The sequence below is a fragment of the Candoia aspera genome, chromosome 7, assembly GCF_035149785.1.
Source record: "Candoia aspera isolate rCanAsp1 chromosome 7, rCanAsp1.hap2, whole genome shotgun sequence".
NCBI classification, from domain to species: domain Eukaryota; kingdom Metazoa; phylum Chordata; class Lepidosauria; order Squamata; family Boidae; genus Candoia; species Candoia aspera.
Window position 1 is genome coordinate 50,955,407 of NC_086159.1, and position 18,908 is coordinate 50,974,314.

Consider the following 18,908-nt stretch of genomic DNA (forward strand, 5'->3'; position numbering starts at 1 on the left):
TTCATAGTAAATGTAAATTCTGCAATGGGCATCAGCACTTTTTTTTTTTTAATCAAGTTGTTCCATTCAATCCATTGAATATCTGGATGTGAGAAACATGAAAAATAGAATTAGATGTTATCAATGCACTAATGACATTACTCCTCAACTTCCAGGCAATTTCTCCCAAGAACATCTTCTGGATTTAAATTTTAAATAGAATGAAACTTAGATCATCATCTAAGACAGGGATTCTCAGACTTGTGAAACTGTGACAATCTAAAAATGATAAAACACATCTGTGTGACTACCACTACAACCGCTAAATAAAACTAATGGGGTTATGGTTGCGTAAAATATAAACATATTTATTTTTAATAATTAAATGTAGTCTATATATCAAATAAAACAATGGTGCAACCTTATAAAATAAAACAATTTCAAAATCATTCAATAATATTTTATACCATTTTTAGAACAGGAAGCTTGAATGGTTCCTGAAATTTGGGTTTCATTTTGAAGACAGTGACTGTCATTCACCAAAGCCATAAGGGTAAAAAGGGGTTTTCCTTGCCTTAAATGAGCTTCTCTTAAACTGCTATTAAACTGATGCCTCTTGCAGAACAATGGCAGGCTGGTGCTCTCTCCTGGCACAGCTGCAATGGGAAAACAATCACAGTCTAATTTCTTTCCCTTCCAATCCAATGCTTCTAAATCTCTCCCCCCCCCCACTTTTTCAATATCCTCTGCTGACTGAGCATCAGGTAAGATAGCTGGACTTTGCATACTGTAGAAGCATCATGTCTTCTTAGCATATTTCTTCTCCTTTGAAACAAAGCAAGCTAACAAACACCCTTCAGGCTTCATACAGGGCTATGGAACCACTTTGTTGCTTTGATTCATTATACTTCTGCATCAGGGAGCTAAGCCTGTTCAAAAAGGAGGAAGGTGCTTCTTGACGACCCTCCATTCATTGTCTTATGACTACCCTAGCTGTTCCAACCCACATGTTAAGAAACCCTGATTTCTGAGTGGTTCGACACGTCTGGTTGTCTGATACTTGAGATAACTACTTTTCTGCATTTATATTTTACTGAACAGATAATCTGGAAAATTATCAGGACCATGATACCGATTTTATCCTTCCCATATTTTCTCTCTATGCACTTTTGTCAGCTTTGTCAGCAGCTCTGCCTTCAGAGTGTTGTTATTGCAGACAGGAGTGAGGAGTGCAGACAACACAGGAAGGATGAGGCTCATCCCTTTTTCTGTCCTATATAGGGATGAATCCTAATAGCTGCTTCAGACCTCTAGTCCATAGAGTTATGGATTGTGGTTCAGCAAGAGATGCATTTGCCTGCAGAATGGTTGCAGGCAATCATTCATTTCTAAAGATCTGCAGAACTCTTTCATCAGCAAATTCTTATGCAGCAAATGCTCATGCGCTGCTGCTTTCAACAATTTTGCATTCATACATAAGGAAATGGGATGAAAGTCTTGGCACATGTTACACATTTCAGTCCAAGTAATATTTCTTGTGATATTGGTTTGTCAGTTAGTTGGCAAATAAAAATGAAAAGTTATTTCAACTTTCAGCTTCCCAACACTGACATGCCCTTTAAATTCCTTTTCCTCCTGAATAATCCGTAGAAGAGTTCATCAGAACGCACACTGCAGTGCTGGACTCTTAATTGGGAAGCTTGCAACTTCACAAATAAGTTTTTCTTAGAGAAACAATGTGGAATTTGCTCAATTAATGGATGTCATTTTGACCTAACTCATATACTTTCTACCCAATGTTTCTTAATAAAAGAATCCTAACCCTCAATATGAAAAACATCTATCATTCACTATTTTGAACGTTTTGGGTTTTTTTTAACTAGCAGCTGGCACAAAAGACACAGTTTGGTGCACATGCTGCTGTGGATTGATTCAGAAAGTCTGGATTATTTGAAATGATGCTCACTTTGCCTTAGGTATAAATCTGAACTTTAAATGGCTATACTTTCCAATTAAAAATGAGGAAATAAAACTATGGCTAGAGCTTAATTTTTAGTATTTACACAATTAGATTAAAACATGTTCTTTTGAATGGAGAAAAGCCTATCAAATGTTAGACAAATAAGTGCAGTGATTTTGTGCAAGTAGGGTTACCTACAGAAGTTCTAGATGGAAACAGAATTGGAAAAAAATTGCAGGATATTTTTCTTATAAAGCAATCGAGCTTGATACCTTTCAGAGTTTTGTGCACCAGTAGCCATTACATTGGGGATGTTAAAAAGCCAGATGTTTATCCTTTCCTCTTGCTATATGAGACATATGTATTAAAATTATTGTATGCTTTCCTAGTTGAAAAAGTCAAGACAGAGGTCCAACAAAAGAAGTGGAGCAATTATTGACAGCAAGAGCCAGAATTAAACAATGAGTCGTTTTAATGTATGTTGGGAAAATCTACTGGGAACAGAGTTAGAGACAGTTAATTAGGTGGAGACTGTTGGTTTGGCCAGAAACTCTGAGATTGTGAGTTTTGTCTTGGACATGAAAGTAGCTGGGTGACCTTGGGCCTGTCACTATCTCTCAGCCCTAGGAAGGAGGCAATGGCAGACCAATTCTGAAATCTTGCCAAGAAAACTGCAGGGACTTGTCCAGGCATCGCCAAATCAACATTGACTTGAAGGCAATTCCCATCCCCTCACCCTCCAAAAATTAGGTGGAAGACAGAATTAGGTGATCTTCAAATGGGAACTTATAGTGCTGGATGTATGGAGCACCACAAAGAGTTAATAATAACTCTTGTCTAGGAAAATGTGTTCCTCTTCCATAGCATCTTTTAAATATAGTCTGTCTATAATGGCAGACACCCTTAAAATTAACTTCTGGGTCCATTGTTCACAAATATCCCTCAGTACGTCCAATGTCAAAGTATTTTGCTCCATTCTGTATCAGTAAGTCAAATGTTAAGTGTTCTTCTCCTTTAATTGTAATCTTTAGTTCCTTCTGGTTCCCTCTAATGTCCAACTTTCAAAGTCCCATCCTCTTCATTCCTCTACAGTTGTCAGCTCTGCTCTCAATGGAGCCATATTCAATTTGCTATTTCTTCCCCAGAAGTCTGGTTGAAGCACACCTTCAAAGGAAATTAATGAAACTGCACCACATTTCTCATTGTTAATGTAGAGCTTTGTATTCTTTTCTTCAGCACCAGTGGTTATGTACCTTTGTTAGCAAAATAAGGGGTGGACCATGACAGGATGGATGGATGGGTGGGTGGGTGGATGGATGATAGATAGATGATAGATAGAGATAGAGATGATAGATAGGTGAGAGAGATATGGAAGAACATACCTGTGAAATAATCTGTTCTACTGATATGAACTACCAGAGATCTGCTTAATATAACTGACTATGGTAGCTTAAACTTTCACAGTTTATGATAGAATGGCTACATCAAGCGGAAGCTAAGGTAGACAATAAGATTCTTAATTGCAGGCTTTTATGACCTTCTATGGGCCCATAGCACATGTCCATATCAATGCCTCCAGCCCAACTCACCACACAGGGTTGTTGTGGGGAAAATAGGGGGAGGAAGGAGTAGTAGGTATGTTTGCCACCGTGAGTTATTTATAAAAATACTAAAGGCAGGATCAAAATTAATTAGTTAAATAAATAAATAAAGCAACATAATTTTTAGTTATCTTGTTCTTTAATTTTAAAACTCTTTGGAGTCATTATTTCTACAGCTTCATTCCAAGAGTGTATAAAGGTCAGGGCAAAGGAGAAATGGTGTTAGGTTTTCAAAGAGCATCCTGAGCATCTGAGTTCTGTTGCACAGCCGACTTCTTTGGTCCCTAGGAACTCTCTGTAGATTTTCTTTTCTAACTTTGAAAGCAAAGTATCAGTACCTTTATCTTCAGATGTATGGAGAATCAAAAGCATTTAAAAGTGATGGTGTGAAGAGCTAAAAATAATTGTGGACAAATTTAGGTTCACTGCTGGGAATAACCAGGAGGCATGAGTGTAAGACCTAGAGTGGGGTAGAAATTGAGGTATCAGACTAGGATTGGGGAGATCTGGGTTCAAGTTAATCATCAGCCAATTCACTCTGTGAATTAGAGCCATTACGCTGTCTGTCAGTCCAACTTATGACAGAGGTATAGTTTGTGGGGAAAATGGACAAGGGGGTACCATGTATGTCTAACCCTTAAGCTCTTGAAGGAAAGGTGGAATTAAAAAATAATCCCGTTAACTTGCAAAAATATTAAGATTATTGGCTTTATTTTTTTAAAAAGCATTTCCATTGTAATCAGAATTTGAGTATACACAGTCAGACCATTTAAATATCATGTCCACATTTGTAATATTCATGTTCTTGATTACCCATTTTATTGTTGCAGGGATGGGAGAAAAATTCAAAAAGCATTTGGTCTGGCGTAATTGCAGATAAGAACTTCAGTAAATAAAATAAAGGATTCCTAGTTTGTCTCAAGAAATAATGGAATGTTATGATATCATGAAAGAATGGGATAAATTTATTTTATAAATACCGATTCACCTCATCTTCAAGTTGTTTGAATTAATTCATTGTAAGCTATTTGTTACTTTTCCATACATTCCTTTTAAAAACTCTGTATATTTAATTTACCTTCTTTTACCTCCTTCTTGGAATACTATTGTTTCCATTGCAAGACTTGAGAGATGTAGATTTAGAAACAGAGTTTGTTTCATCTTGGGAAATGTGTTAATTATGACAGCAAATGATGCAATTCATATTCAAAATGTGTTTTGGAGTAGTCTTACTATTTGAAAAAACAGATTTAAAACAATAATTCCTAGGAGCATTACCTCTACAAGAATGGGAGTTATGATTTAATGTCCTGCCATACTACAGAAATAGATACTGTTGGTTTATTAGAGGCAGCCTGATGTAAGAGATGGGAGCAGGGATAATGGTTAGAAATAACCCTATTGCTAGAATGACTTTTTCTGCTTGCCATGGGCAGTGACACAATGAGTATGCTTCTCGTTTATCTTCATTGAATGAATTAAAATGTTTCAACAATACTGAGTGCAATTTAATTGTGTTATTTTGTTCACAACACACATTTATTTTTCATCCTGAAAAAAGTAACACTTATAACGCTTCAGTTCCTTTTCAGTATACTGAATCTCAGACTATGGAATTTAAATATTTTGTGTATATCAATTTCTTTCATGTGTCCACAAATAACAGTTCATTTCTGTGGACTGATACTATGGTTTATGTTGTTTTCTATTTATTGAGCAGATATTGATGAATGTTCAGATGGCTTCGTTCAGTGTGACAGCCGTGCCACCTGTATTAACCTACCTGGATGGTACCACTGTGAGTGCAGGGATGGTTACCATGATAATGGCATGTTTTCACCTAGTGGAGAATCATGTGAAGGTTGGTAAAGGGGCATCATAATTAATGTGTTCCTATGAAATTGTGTTTGAGTGATACTAATTGTCTTGATTTAGACTAAGAATTCATTGTGTTGTGGTCCAGAGATCTTACGTTCAGAGTAATCTAAGTAGATAAAGGGAGAACAAACAGATAAAAATGATCTCTACTGTAACTTATTCGCCACTGAATATCTGGAACTGAGCGTTATTTCAGCAGATCTCCCCACCCGTTTCTACCATTCCCATTGCAGTTTACTCCAGTAAAAGTCAATACCATATCAGTGCACATAAAATACTTTTCCATATGGATCATTCTTCACTACCTTCCATGTCACAAAAGAGAGCTTTCTACTTCTTTGCTCTTTCTGCACCATCTGCATCCCCTAAAACATTTTTTTGGGAGGACTAAGGGGCTTTTTTGAAAATGTGGGATATCATGGAAATAAGAAATGACCTCAACTCAAACTTAATAAAATAAGTTATCTTTAGGAAATGCATATAAGGAAAGTTTTCTGTTTTTCTTTTCCTTGGTAGAAATATTCCTACCTACATTGTTTAGGAGCATCTCCTAATGCTCTTGAAGATACAAATAGATATGGATAGAGGAATATTTGGAAACTTTAATTCCGTAATGTGTTTATTCATTATACAAGCCAAGGCAAAGTACAGGCTTGATCAAGCTACTTTGTGGACATTACAAATGTTCCTTTTGATATTTTGATATTTTGGATGTTGAGCAAAATGGAATAGCAGTACACTTTCATCAGATATGTAACTGAAAATGTCATTTGATTTCCACATGCTCATTCCTAGTCCATGAAATTGGGTAGACTTTTGGGAGTTGTCTGGGACTGGGAAAATTGATGGGAAAGAAGAGATTCTAAAAACTGCAGGTAGCCTCATTTTGAAAAGCAGCCAAGTGTTTTAATGTTAAGTTTTGCTCTTTTCTATTTTAAACAATATAATTGCTCCATAGCTTTACAGAGTTACAAGTAGCATTGCAGTGGGTCACGATACTTCCTTACAATGCCTGCTTAAAATAGTACAATGTTGGGATATCATTCTAAAAGTGGTGCTGAGAAAAAAAAAGATTGAAGCTTCCTCTGGTCTGCTCTGTCTCTGACATTCCCAGATATATTTATGGCTTTGTAATATTTGAATAGGATCTATATAAATCCAGTACCTCATATACAATTAGGGGATTAACTAGGCAAAATGGCATTATGTGCACTGGCTTTTAGACTCTGTTTAGATGCTACAGAATCCCTCCATGCATATGTTGGGAGATATCTGCATTAGAGCAGTGGAAGAATCATAGAGTTCCACTTCCTACATGGCTACTGGTTCAACCGTAGATCGGCTGTATGTGTTTGGTTCAGGAACTGTAGAATAGGGATATGTGAAAGGACAGTCTCTGTGTAATCATAATGTTGCAGGCAGATACTATTAAACATATTGATTACTAGAATTTCAGGAAAGGAGAAGTAATTTTATTGTTATTTGAGTAAAACCACTCTTGTTTATTTATTTATGCATGCATGCATGCATGCTTTACATATTTAATATACATTTTAAAGAAACCTCTTATTACCCTGTGAAGCTTCTGCCACCAGTGTGATAATATTATGCTGCTCTTACAATTTGTAGAAATGCTGCAGTTAAGAAAACTATTTGTGCAGCAATAGGGCAAACTTAGCTATACTAAGATTGGATACTATATAAATGGCAATTAATAAATTTAGTGGGCATGCAGTTCTTCTAAGGTATTGTTCTTAAATGAAACTTTAAGTTATATTTATGAAGAAGCTTTGTGTTTTGTTTTTAAGGAAGGCAATATAGCACATTCTGTTATGATCTATTGAAATGTGAGAGGAAAGAAGACCTCTTTCATTCTGATAGCACTAAATTTCACATTTCCTTTCAATCCTTTCACATAATTGTCTAAAACTGAGTATAATTAATCTTAAAGGAGTAAAGGAGGTTTCTTTTCTGCAATTCCTCTTTCCATGGAAGGAAAACGCTGTACTACTGGAGAAGACCAGCTCATAAGGAGATGAGGCTTCCTGAGAAGGTGGACAGGGCTCTGATGCCTGTTGATACTCAACTCTTAGATTGCTGACATCACAGGATAGAGTCTAGGGATGCAGGAAGACCTATGAAAGCAGCCATATTTTTCAAATAAAATTTACAATTAAGTAATTGGCAATATTAAAACTGGGATACAAAATATTCTCCCCTTCCATTATTACTTAGAGTAAAAAAAATGAGAACATAGTGGCAAGCATAATAAAGAAAAAGTGCATACAGTACAGTTCTAGGACATGGTGAAATTATTTTGTACTTACACAAATCTAAAATATATATTTGAAATAACTAAATCAGTGTGGTTATTAATGCTATATCCCAGTCCTCTGAGCAGTACAATTCTTACTTGCTAGAACTTAACCCCTAGTAAGTTGACATTGGGCAGTAGCCATTTGGACAGAATATGTATTTGTGTTTGTGTGAGTGAGTGTCAGTGTGTATGTATTTGTCTTCACTAATTTTCAGCTGGATATAAGGCCAACATAATATCTAAATCAGTTCTGTATGTATAATTTTTAATAGGGCAATTTTTTCAAGTATACATAGCAATCTAATATAATGTTCTAAATGTACTTAGTATCTTTAATTAAGGCTGACAAAATAGAAAAACCCAGAAGCAGCCCTCAAACCGAGAGGACCATTTACAGCTCTATGAAATGTTAATATGACCTGTATGAAGTAAAGGGTCACTGGTATAGCATCTTTTTTTTTTAAGTTCTTTATCCATCAACAAGTGGTGCAAGAGTCTTATTTTCTGAGAAATTAATGGAGTCCTTAAAATGTGTACAAAGGAACAATAACAAGTCCAAATTTTCCAAATAAGGGGAAAAGTTATGTGTAATTTCTTTCCTTTATTACATCAAATGAACCAACAAAATAAATGTGTGCATTTAACTGTGAAAATAATGTGGAGGAACTATTTTTTTTAAAAAAGAGGGAGAGAAAAAAAGGCCTGGAAATTCACCTCATAAACAAAACAAATAAAAGAATTGACTGTATTGAACAAAAGTCTCCTTCTTTAACTTTTGTCTAATAATAATAATAATAATTCAAATGCTGACAAACATATATCAACAATCGACTGCTGCAATCAGGAGCAAGCTGATTTAGCTTTCCATTATTCCTTAAAAATATTCCATACCTCTTGCAAAATAGTTTCTAAATCCTAGGGATTTAGCCAAGAAAAATATAAGGATATATTCTTGACATTCAGCAACTGATCTAACAACAATTGTTAACAATAATAGGGTAAAAATCCATGTGAGTAAATGTTCCCACTCTTGAATTGCACCTCCAATAACATAGTGATTGCAAGCAAACCTTAGTAAGTGTCACACTTCAATCCCCTAAAACCTCTAACAAATATAAATTTCATAAACAACAATAGAATCAAGAGCAAAAAGTCCAAATAACAATAAAGTTGAAAATTTTGCCAAAAAGCATTCTGAGCTAAATTAATAGTTTCAAAAACTAAGTCATCAGAACTGAGTCATTCTAAGATCCAATTGATTGAATTTACTGACTGCATTTTAATCTGGAATTAACTCTAACATAAATGTTTATCATCAGTAAAATCTCCACTTTATGCCTGCGACCACGTATATTCCACAGAGCCATTGACCTATATTGCAGTCTTAAGTGAAGGTACTAAAACTGATTTTGAACAAGCAAGAATCCCAATACTTGCCAAGATTACAGTCAAATAGTAACCAATGAGCAGTACTAAATAAATGCCAATGATAAGTCTGAAGCTGTGAAAAATTAAATCTATTTTTTTCAACAGGTCATTGTAATTTATAGAGTGAAAATCTAGAAGGATACTCTTACTTTAAAAAAACATTATTTAACAGTCTGATTTATTACACTAATTTTTTAAAAAAGCATTTAAAACATATATTAGTAGGGCTCTTCCTAGGGGCTTTATGATACAACTGATGCATCCATCTGAATCCAAAACACTACTGTAGCACACCTTCACAAAGGGTTGGCATGGCCACTTTGAGGGACGCTCCCCCATCGGAGCCAATTCTTTGTCAATGTCAGCCTTATCAGGTAGACCAGACAGGAAACATGACCAGATAAGCTAATTTTACTTTTTTGTAAAGCTACAATAGCAGAATAGTCTGAAAGTACAATTCTCCCGCTGTCTCCTTTACAGCCTGAGAAACTAGGAAGGGTCCCTTCTGAGCCTTCTGCCCCACCCACTATCCAGCTGTGGGCTATGCCCTCTCTTCTCTGACCATTCTCAAGGCAGCATCTCTTTGCCCGGTTTCCCAAGGTCTTTCCCACATACCATTACAGTCAGTCATCTTACACAGCTTTCTAATTAGTAATAATAAACTTGTTCTTATTAATAAGACTACGTACTTTCTGGGGAACAATTTATAGCTATAACAGAGGATAAAAAAGAGTTTTTTGTGGAAACAGAAGAAAAAGAAATCAAAGGAAAATTGATGTATTTAACAGAACCAGCTCCTAATGGTTTGAGAAACTGTGTGCATTTGCAGTATTTTTCACTCTTCTACTGTGTCTACTCATTTCTCTTCATTTATTTTATTTAAAGCATCTGTGAGGCATAATTTGCAATGTGTTTGTATTATGGATGCTTTTTGAAATGTCTTGGGAGTGAAAATAGTTGCGTACGCTACATAAAGCAATAATTGATAATCTAGCTAAATTTTAGTTCTTAAGATATATTTGAAATAAAATGTACAGTGGTGCTTAAAAGTTTGTGAACCCTTTTGAATTTTCAATATTTCTGCATAAATATGACCTAAAACATGATCTGTTCTCCACACAAGTCTTAAAGCAACATAAAGAGAACACAATTAAATGAGTAAAAAACATTATAGTTGTTCATTTATTTATTGAGGAAAATGATCAATTTTAAGAAATCCTGTGGCCTGTAAGTGATTTACTTTCAAGCTTCTAAACCTTATAAATTAAAAAAATTGTTTCTTTACATTACTACAGCTTTCTAAAATAAGCAGTATGGTATTTCAGTTTCTAAAATGTGAGTCTACAAAGTTTTAATCATTTTCTATAGACTTATTTTCAATGTATGTTGTTGCTAATTACATATAAGAAGTAGGATAATATTTATGAAATGTGTATAATATATTCAAAATGGTAAAATAGACATACTTTTTGATATTTTCTAATGAATAAACATGAACATTGAATTTTACTTATACATAGCACTTCATCATTTCTAGTAAGCATTTATCTATGTGAAAACCCCCTCTTACACTCTGCAAAAGATGTTTGAAGAAACCCTCTTGCTTTCTCTTCTTTTTTTTGTCTAGCTACTTGAATTTGTCTGTTAAATACCTTTTGCAACGTTTAAGTAAAATAGCATGTTTTCTGGATACAGCATTGTAGAGAAGGCCATCACCTTGACTTGTGTTCCGCTGCACAATATTAACAAATACAGAACCTCCTGCCATACAATCTTTCTTGGCATTAAATAAAACATACAATTTACATTTATTTTAGCTTCTCTTATAATTAACTACAATAAAATAGATTCTTATTGTAAATCAGCATGGGATTCAGGCTTTTTGACTGAAGATTGCTGAGGTTTGTTTTATCAGCCAGTTGCGGATATTGATTGATGCCTCCGGCCTCTTTCTACAGATATTGATGAATGTGCAACTGGGAGGCACAGCTGTGCCAATGATACAATTTGTTTTAATTTGGATGGTGGCTATGACTGTCGATGTCCACATGGGAAGAACTGCACAGGAGACTGTATCCATGAAGGCAAGATCAAACACCATGGACAAATCTGGGTGTTGGAAAATGATAGATGCTCCGTTTGCTCTTGCCAAGTGAGTTGGGAGATCCCCTGGGAATGTGAGAAAATAAGAAATGAGAAGGAGCTGAAAACAGAAATAGTTGTTTGGGGTTGTATGTGCTATATGAGAGATATTAATATTCACTGATGAACATGAAAAGAATTACAGTTCATAGTATGGCTAGGACATCATACTGAGGAGTAATAATGCTCTACCTAACTGAATGTCTTATCTGACCTCCTTGGGATAATCGCTGTAAAAAGATGTTTTTTTTAAATTGTACAGAATATTGTCTTTACATCACCCTTATTGCAAATTACATATGACTTTAAAAATCTTTTAACTTTAACCCTTAGTACTGCAAACTACTGCAAAATGTTTTTTCTTTATTTTCCATGTCATAATGATATAACTTAAGCATCATTTTACTATATCTTACAATGGTAGAGTGGCTATGTAATGTGTCGGCGAATGGTCTGTGACTGTGAAAATCCCACTGTTGATTTATTCTGCTGCCCTGAATGTGATCCAAGGCTGAGTAGTCAGTGTTTACATCAAAGTGGGGAGATCGTGTACAATAGTGGGGATACATGGGTTCAAAACTGTCAACAGTGCCGATGTTTGGTAAGCCATCCTACTATTTATTGTTTGTTTGTTTGTTTGTTCTGAATTTATTAGCTGCCCAACTCAAATGGACTCTGGAGCAATTAAAGTGACATTATTTGCTATTATTTATATATACTGTACCTTAACTGTTGTTTATTAACTTACATTTGTTTCAGTTATGTTTTTATATAGCCCTTTTTTCTATTTCTCAAATAATCTTTGACTAAGATTTCAGGTAAGTGGCGAGTACACATCTAATCTCAAAATAAAAATAACTTGCAGTAAAATATTTAAGTAGCTGATAGAAATCATGAATCTTGGCATCAAAAATAATACCTTAGTATTAATCATGGTTGAAAGAAAAAACTGAAATAGTTAAAAATATACTGCAAATATTCATTTAAATTAATAAAGTTCAGTTACTGTGCACAGAGAAAATTCCTCCAAGATAATGTGCAATTCAGATCAAGTTAGGCATAATTAAAGCCTATTGAAATCCACAGTGAAACATTAATAATTCAGTGTTTAATTACAGAACTTGATGTGATTTAAGCATACCTAGTGATTTATGAAATGGACCTTTAATTGTTTAATGTTGATAGGTCAGTTTCAGCAATTGCAAACAAATAAACATCACAAATAAACAAGATACACTGGAATCCTAAACAATTTATGTTTATTCAAAAATAAATTCCATGGGGCTCAGTAGGACTTTTACTGATAGAAAATCACAACGAGAAAATATCAAATAGATTTGCCTCTTAGGTAGTCATTCTTTGTTGGGCTAAACATAGATTGCCATTTTATTGCATTAAGCCTGATATAAGCCTGAGTAAACCGGATATAAATATTATGAAGTCCTGATCTAACTCAAATATGTAAGCTGCTCTGTGGGTGTAAATCAACTCAAAACAGGTGCCTTTTTGCATGCTATGAAAGAGTTATATGTACTCCCTATTTTTCCTGGAAGTGCCATTGATATCTTATGTGACTCTTCTTAGCACAAAGCTCATGACAGCAATCAGATGGTTTTCAACATTTCATGGTTTAGCAAACAACAACAAATATATACATAACATCACAACATAGACCATAACTTTTTGTCTATTTTTTAAAACAGCAGGGGGAGGTTGACTGCTGGCCTTTGTCTTGTCCAGAGACGGATTGTGAATTCAGCATACTCCCTGAGAATGAGTGTTGCCCACATTGTGTCACTGACCCTTGTCAAGCAGACACCATGAAGAACGATATCACCAAGACTTGTCTGGATGAAACTAACGTAATCCGATTCACTGGATCATCCTGGATTAAGCATGGCACAGAATGCACTCTCTGCCAATGCAAGGTATGGGAAAAGTAGATCTTTCTCTAGCTGGTTTTATAAGGTAGAAATATTATCACCTTTGCTCTAGGAAATATGGTCCTACATCTGAAGTAGATAGCATTCCAGTTTTGTTAAAATCAGTTATTTCTGTTAAATAATCAGGATAAATTATTTTTATTTATTCCAGGCACTATGTGACCTTGGGGGTTAAAATAGCAAATATATCTCTTTTACTTAAATATATGAACTCAGCTATGATAACTTGCTCTTATTATTTTAAAGATATTCAACAATATCAAATTGTTTTCCAGGATATGTAAGCTATAATTTAGCCCTTCCCCGCCACTCAATTTTTCTTCCCCTGCCCATTTCTATAAATGAACAAATTGCCAGAGAGAATCAATGGTGTTTTGATGATGACAATCTTTTTATATTTCAGAAAATCAGAAATCAAAAACAGTCATTGCTTCCTTCAGAAAATAGAATCCACATGATAATTTGGGCCTAGTATTTATTGGGGTCAAGAAGAAATGTTGACTCAGAATGAATGATGAAGAATTTACATGATTCCAGTAGTTTTAAAAAATGCATAAGCTACGGGGAAAGTAGAATAACATTGTGTTTTGCTTATAAATATACACATGAGATAAAACATATTTTGTATAATTCTTCCTGACTGAAATGAGTGGTGATTCTCAAAACTTGAAACTTAAACTTTATTATGGCCAAAGGCCAGCATGGAACAGTATAATTAATAAAAGAAAAATCACATGACAAAGGGAAAAATATGCAAAACCATTCAAGGTATAGTTAAACCTGCCATAGTAGGTACTAATAACCCAAATAATTAAAAAAGTCAAAACTATATAACATAAAATAGGCAAGCTAATCCTGAATAACAATAACATAGATAAAATCTAGATAAAACTAGAACCATGTATAAAATTGCCATATATAAAATATACTAGTCAATACATAAAACAAGAAAGTGATTCTCACCTAGGGCCCTAGAAAGCAAAAATATCTGTTCTGAATGTCAAGAATTTGCTTTTCACTTCTAGGCCATTGTATCCTAAAATAACTGCTGTAGTCTTTGGGGGTATGGCCTCAGGGAAGGGAGTATTATACAAACACCATGCACTAGGATTCTAGTGAATTCAATGCAGCAGAGTATCATATGGTACATCTGTACCTAAGTGAATAGTATAGATTTTTGTTCAATCTAATTTATTTTCATTTGTCCAAATTTTCTTTTACTACTCATGGAACTGCTTTCTATGAACAAAACTAAAACTGTTCAAAGCAGTTCTATTTATATATAAATCATGAGCCTTGTCATTTTGAAAAGGTGATTTTCTTTAGCCCAAAAAATGTAACATAGAATATTTGCAAGAACCAACCTTTAGGGACTGTTCACATCAGAAAGAAGGGTTAGTTAACTCTCAATTTCTCTCTGTTTTTGGAGAGAAATCGTTTTTCTATTATTTTTTAAAATTAAAATCTGTAAAGAATTTGATCAAATCAGACCTGGATTAGTTAGGGTTAAGGTTAGGCCAATCCTGAAAGCATTGGGCTTTAAAAGTTTTTAAAAGATGAAAGAGAATTCTTGCTCCTGCTGTACATTGTAGAAGTTATTGCATCTCAATCCAACCCTATTACGGATTTTTTTTTTCTCAAGAAAGTGAAATGCTATTTAGACTTGTACTTGCTAGCATTTGTTCTGCCATGGATCTGCTGGAAAGAAAACACCCATATCCACTATTGGCAGGACTGTGGTAGAATTATTTTAATTCATAAACAAAAGAGGGGCATGTTTAGTCTACAAGTGGTCCTTCTAGTAGAATGTCTCACCTAGAAAAGAATTATAGTGCTACTGTAATAAATTCAGCGGATATACTCTTAGCTGAGAATGCCAGAATGCAGCTGTGACCGCAGAAGTTGGTGTCAACCATCAAAGAGCATATCTGTATTCTGTATGAAATGTAGCCTAACATTTCTCCATCAGAGAGCCTTGACTAGAGAGGAACAAGCTGGCTTAGAACTGCCTGAATTGTTACCTGAGATAATTGGAAGATAGCAGGATGGGGATCTAGAAGCATGTAAAGGGGATGGTTCAGACAGATACTGGCTGATGTGTTTAAATACTCTCCTCCTTGAAAAATATTTTTGTGCTTTATTTTACAACAAAGTACTTTTAAAAACTATGTATTTTAAATGCCATATTTTAAATAACTCCAAAAGTCTCATTAAAATTAGACTCATTACCCACTATATGAGCATAGTGTAGTACCATAAAATAGAATATTAATGCTCCAGATGTTCTTGGACTGCATTGCAAGGAAGGTAGTGGCATAAGAGTTCTTCATCAAGCTGCAATAAAGTAATTTTACTTAAAATCCTTAAAATTTCAGAAAAGCCTAAACAGCTAAAGCTGTTTTAACCACAAAATCTTTTGAAATTGCAAGTGGGGAAAAAAATGAATGCTAGCTTTGCTGGATGCTTCTTAAAGGCCCTGTTATACCAGATGTCAACAAAATAAATGAACAAATTGACTAAATGCTGTGCTGAAAAGTATGTACGATTTCAAAGATAAGACTATATTATACTTTTAGCAGAATATAGCCATCAAAAAGAGATGTAGTGTCAATTTCTTAGTTCTTCTGTAACATCAAATATATTTAGTGGTGATAAAGTGTATTTGATCTTTCTTCATTCTCATTAGTAGCAAACAGTGATGTGAAGGCAGGGAAATGCAGATATGATAGTATCATGTAACAGGAGAACAAGATAGATTCTTTTTTGCTGCAGAATAATATGTACTTTCTCCCTAATTGCTCCTGATATCAAGGAGTACTCTATAAGTTATGAGTTGAAGGCTGGTATTTATTTAAAGAGTAGCAGGTTATTGCATAACTATACAGTATAAACTATAAACATATAGGCTGGGAAAGAAAGGGCAAAATTATCTCTGTCATATAATTTATTTAGCCAGGTTCTTGGTCAAAGTCCAGTTTAAATAGTCAAAGTACAATTTAAATTTGAATGAGAGCATAAACAGAATAGACTTCAATGTAGAGTAGGCACATTTATATCCCACCTTTCTTTCATCATGAAATTCAAAAAGGAGATTCATGTTACATTCCACAGTAGTTTCCAAAGAATCAGTGTGCATAAAAGCTGGAATGAATGGCCCAGTTTGTAATTTTGTTAAAACAAGTCAGGTGGAATTCTAGGCATGAATATTCATCTCTCGTACTTCAGCTAAACCAAATGATGGAATTTTGTAAGCACTATTCTCCATTTTGGTTAACCCACCAACATTTAAGAGAAATATTATCAATGAATAGAAATATAATCTGAGGCACATAAATAGGTTCTGGATAGATCACCTCTAGTATGTTAAAATGTTACGCAAGAAAAAAGAAATTACTGTAATCCTGATTACACTTTTAAATGCCATCCTTGCAAAATAATACTTAATAACAATTAGCTAATGAGGCAGTTAGCTATGTCTGCTGCTGTGGTATGATCAAGATGAAAGGGAATTTTCAATCTAACTTGTAAACTGTGGTAAGAATAGAAATATGACACACAATATGTGCTAGCATCTGTAAAAAAAAAGATCTCTAAAGGGTGAATGAGAATTATTTCTCATTCACCCTTTAGTTGCAGCTGGTAGTTACATCAAACTGCCTTATTGGCCACTACTTCCAAGGTATCTATAACAAATGCATACAAGATGGGTAGGTGGCATGTTCTGTTCCCAAAGTAATATTAATATAGAGATCATTTAATATACAGCTGTGCATAGGTATCAAATAATTAAATGCAAAAGAGTGGTTCAAGTATTAATTTTAAGTGATATGAGTAATTAAAGGATGGCAAATGAAAATTGCTGGATTAATTTAAGTAGAACATCAAACAATAGCGGATGCAGAACAATTGAACAACAAGTTCTAATAAATTACTTTTTCCTCCATTTCAGCATTTCTAGGGGCATACACTTAAACAAAACTCTATTGTATAATAAATCACTTTCTCATCTTTTTTCTAGAATGGGCATATTTGCTGTTCTGTGGATCCACAATGTCTGCAGGAACTGTGAAACCAGTTCGTAATCCAAGGCAATTTATGTTAAAGAATATTCCTTCACTAAGGACTTACAGACCAAAAATTAATAAGCCAAAACTGAAACAAGGTTGATTTGATCCAATTAAAGTCCAGAAATGCTATGAATTGAATGAGCTATCTATTTCCTCAGTCCAAATGAAATGTGTATGACTAGGAACAAGTTCAGATGTACAAACCTATGTTTTGATGTGAGGTTCAAGTTCAGGTTCATGTTTGTGTTTGACATCATTAGGATACTGGACTACTGAAAAAAAAAATGACATGCACATAAAGATGTCAAAATCCTCAAGCAGGGAAATGCTTACTAAAGTTTTAAAACTGCACCTCATCTATGGCCAAAATATTTTTTTAATATAACTACACTTGACTCTATATCAATTTGTTTGATTGGTAACTGCAAGAATCCCCAAAGTTATATAAATGATAATATCTTTTGGAAACACAGAATTTTTTTGCAACATATGTACAGCTCTGATAAAAAATCCATTGACTGTAAAAAATAATGCAAAGGCATGATTGCATAATGTTTTCTTATGAAAAAAAATCATCTGTATTTCCTCATTTGATTGCACTTACTCCTTGATTGAATTTGTCCAGTATATATTCCTTGTGCAAAATTTAAATAAATATTTCTCTTACCTTATATTTTTGAGAATCTGTCAGTGCTTTGACTTACAGAATGCATTTATCAATGAGGTCCATCATCACATAATTATATTCACTATATGGGGAAGACAATGAAGCACACTTTGGTCTTTCTCCTATTATATCCCCATTACCTGTCTGACTGTCTTCCATGTGCTGGATGGAGATCCAATGTGAAGCATGTCTACTTGAGTAAAAGATTCTAAATTGGATGAGAGTATTTGACTCTCATACTTTTGGCACATCGTCAGGAAAGACCAATCGCTTGAAAGAACATCATGTTTGGTAAAGTCGAAGGCCAGCGGAAAAGAGGAAGACCTTCAATGCAATGGATTGATATAGTTACAGCAACAATGGATGCAAACATTGGAACAGTCAGGCATATGGCGCAAGATCAAACAGCATTTCATTCTGTTATACACAGGGTCTCCATGAGTCGTAAATGACTCAATGGCAACCAACAACAACAACAACAACCTCTCTATTGCATGTAGGGTTGACCAACTGTGTAGAATATAGTTGTGCATATTGTACTTGTTGCTCCTATACATCTCTCCATTTTTAAATATGTTTTCTATAGCTTTATTCTTCATATGATATATTAGGAAAAGAGTCCCACATTCTAAAATAGAAGCGTGGGAATTGCCTTACACAGAATCAGTGCATTGTCCATCTAGCTCAGTAATGTCTTCCGTGACTGAAGCAGTTCCAGCTTTCAGACCAAAATCTGTAGCAGACATGATTTACCTTCTGTGTAGATCTTGTGATCATGATCTGATCATATGATCCAGAGCAGACCAATTGAAGACTATCCTGTGCTTCCCAGTAAAGTCCAATAAATATACATACCATAGACATTGCACAAGGGAAGTGGAAACACACACAAATGCAAATAGCGTATAATGTCACATGGAAGAAAT

At 34.5% G+C, this 18,908-nt stretch overlaps 1 protein-coding gene across 2 annotated transcripts in view; it reads left to right on the plus strand.

Moving 5' to 3' along the window:
- The window catches only part of NELL2 (neural EGFL like 2), a 133,013-nt gene extending 115,027 nt beyond the window's left edge, over positions 1-17,986 (plus strand). Inside the window, exons 16-20 of one of the 2 annotated variants that reach the window (XM_063309386.1) lie at positions 5,261-5,401; positions 11,122-11,315; positions 11,730-11,906; positions 13,009-13,233; positions 17,267-17,986. In XM_063309386.1, coding sequence (XP_063165456.1) covers positions 5,261-5,401; positions 11,122-11,315; positions 11,730-11,906; positions 13,009-13,233; positions 17,267-17,317 — 788 coding nt within the window. In that variant the 3' untranslated portion in view covers positions 17,318-17,986. The remainder of the gene's footprint in view (positions 1-5,260; positions 5,402-11,121; positions 11,316-11,729; positions 11,907-13,008; positions 13,234-17,266) is intronic. The other variant, XM_063309387.1, reaches the window with a different exon arrangement.
- Positions 17,987-18,908: the final 922 nt, after the last annotated feature.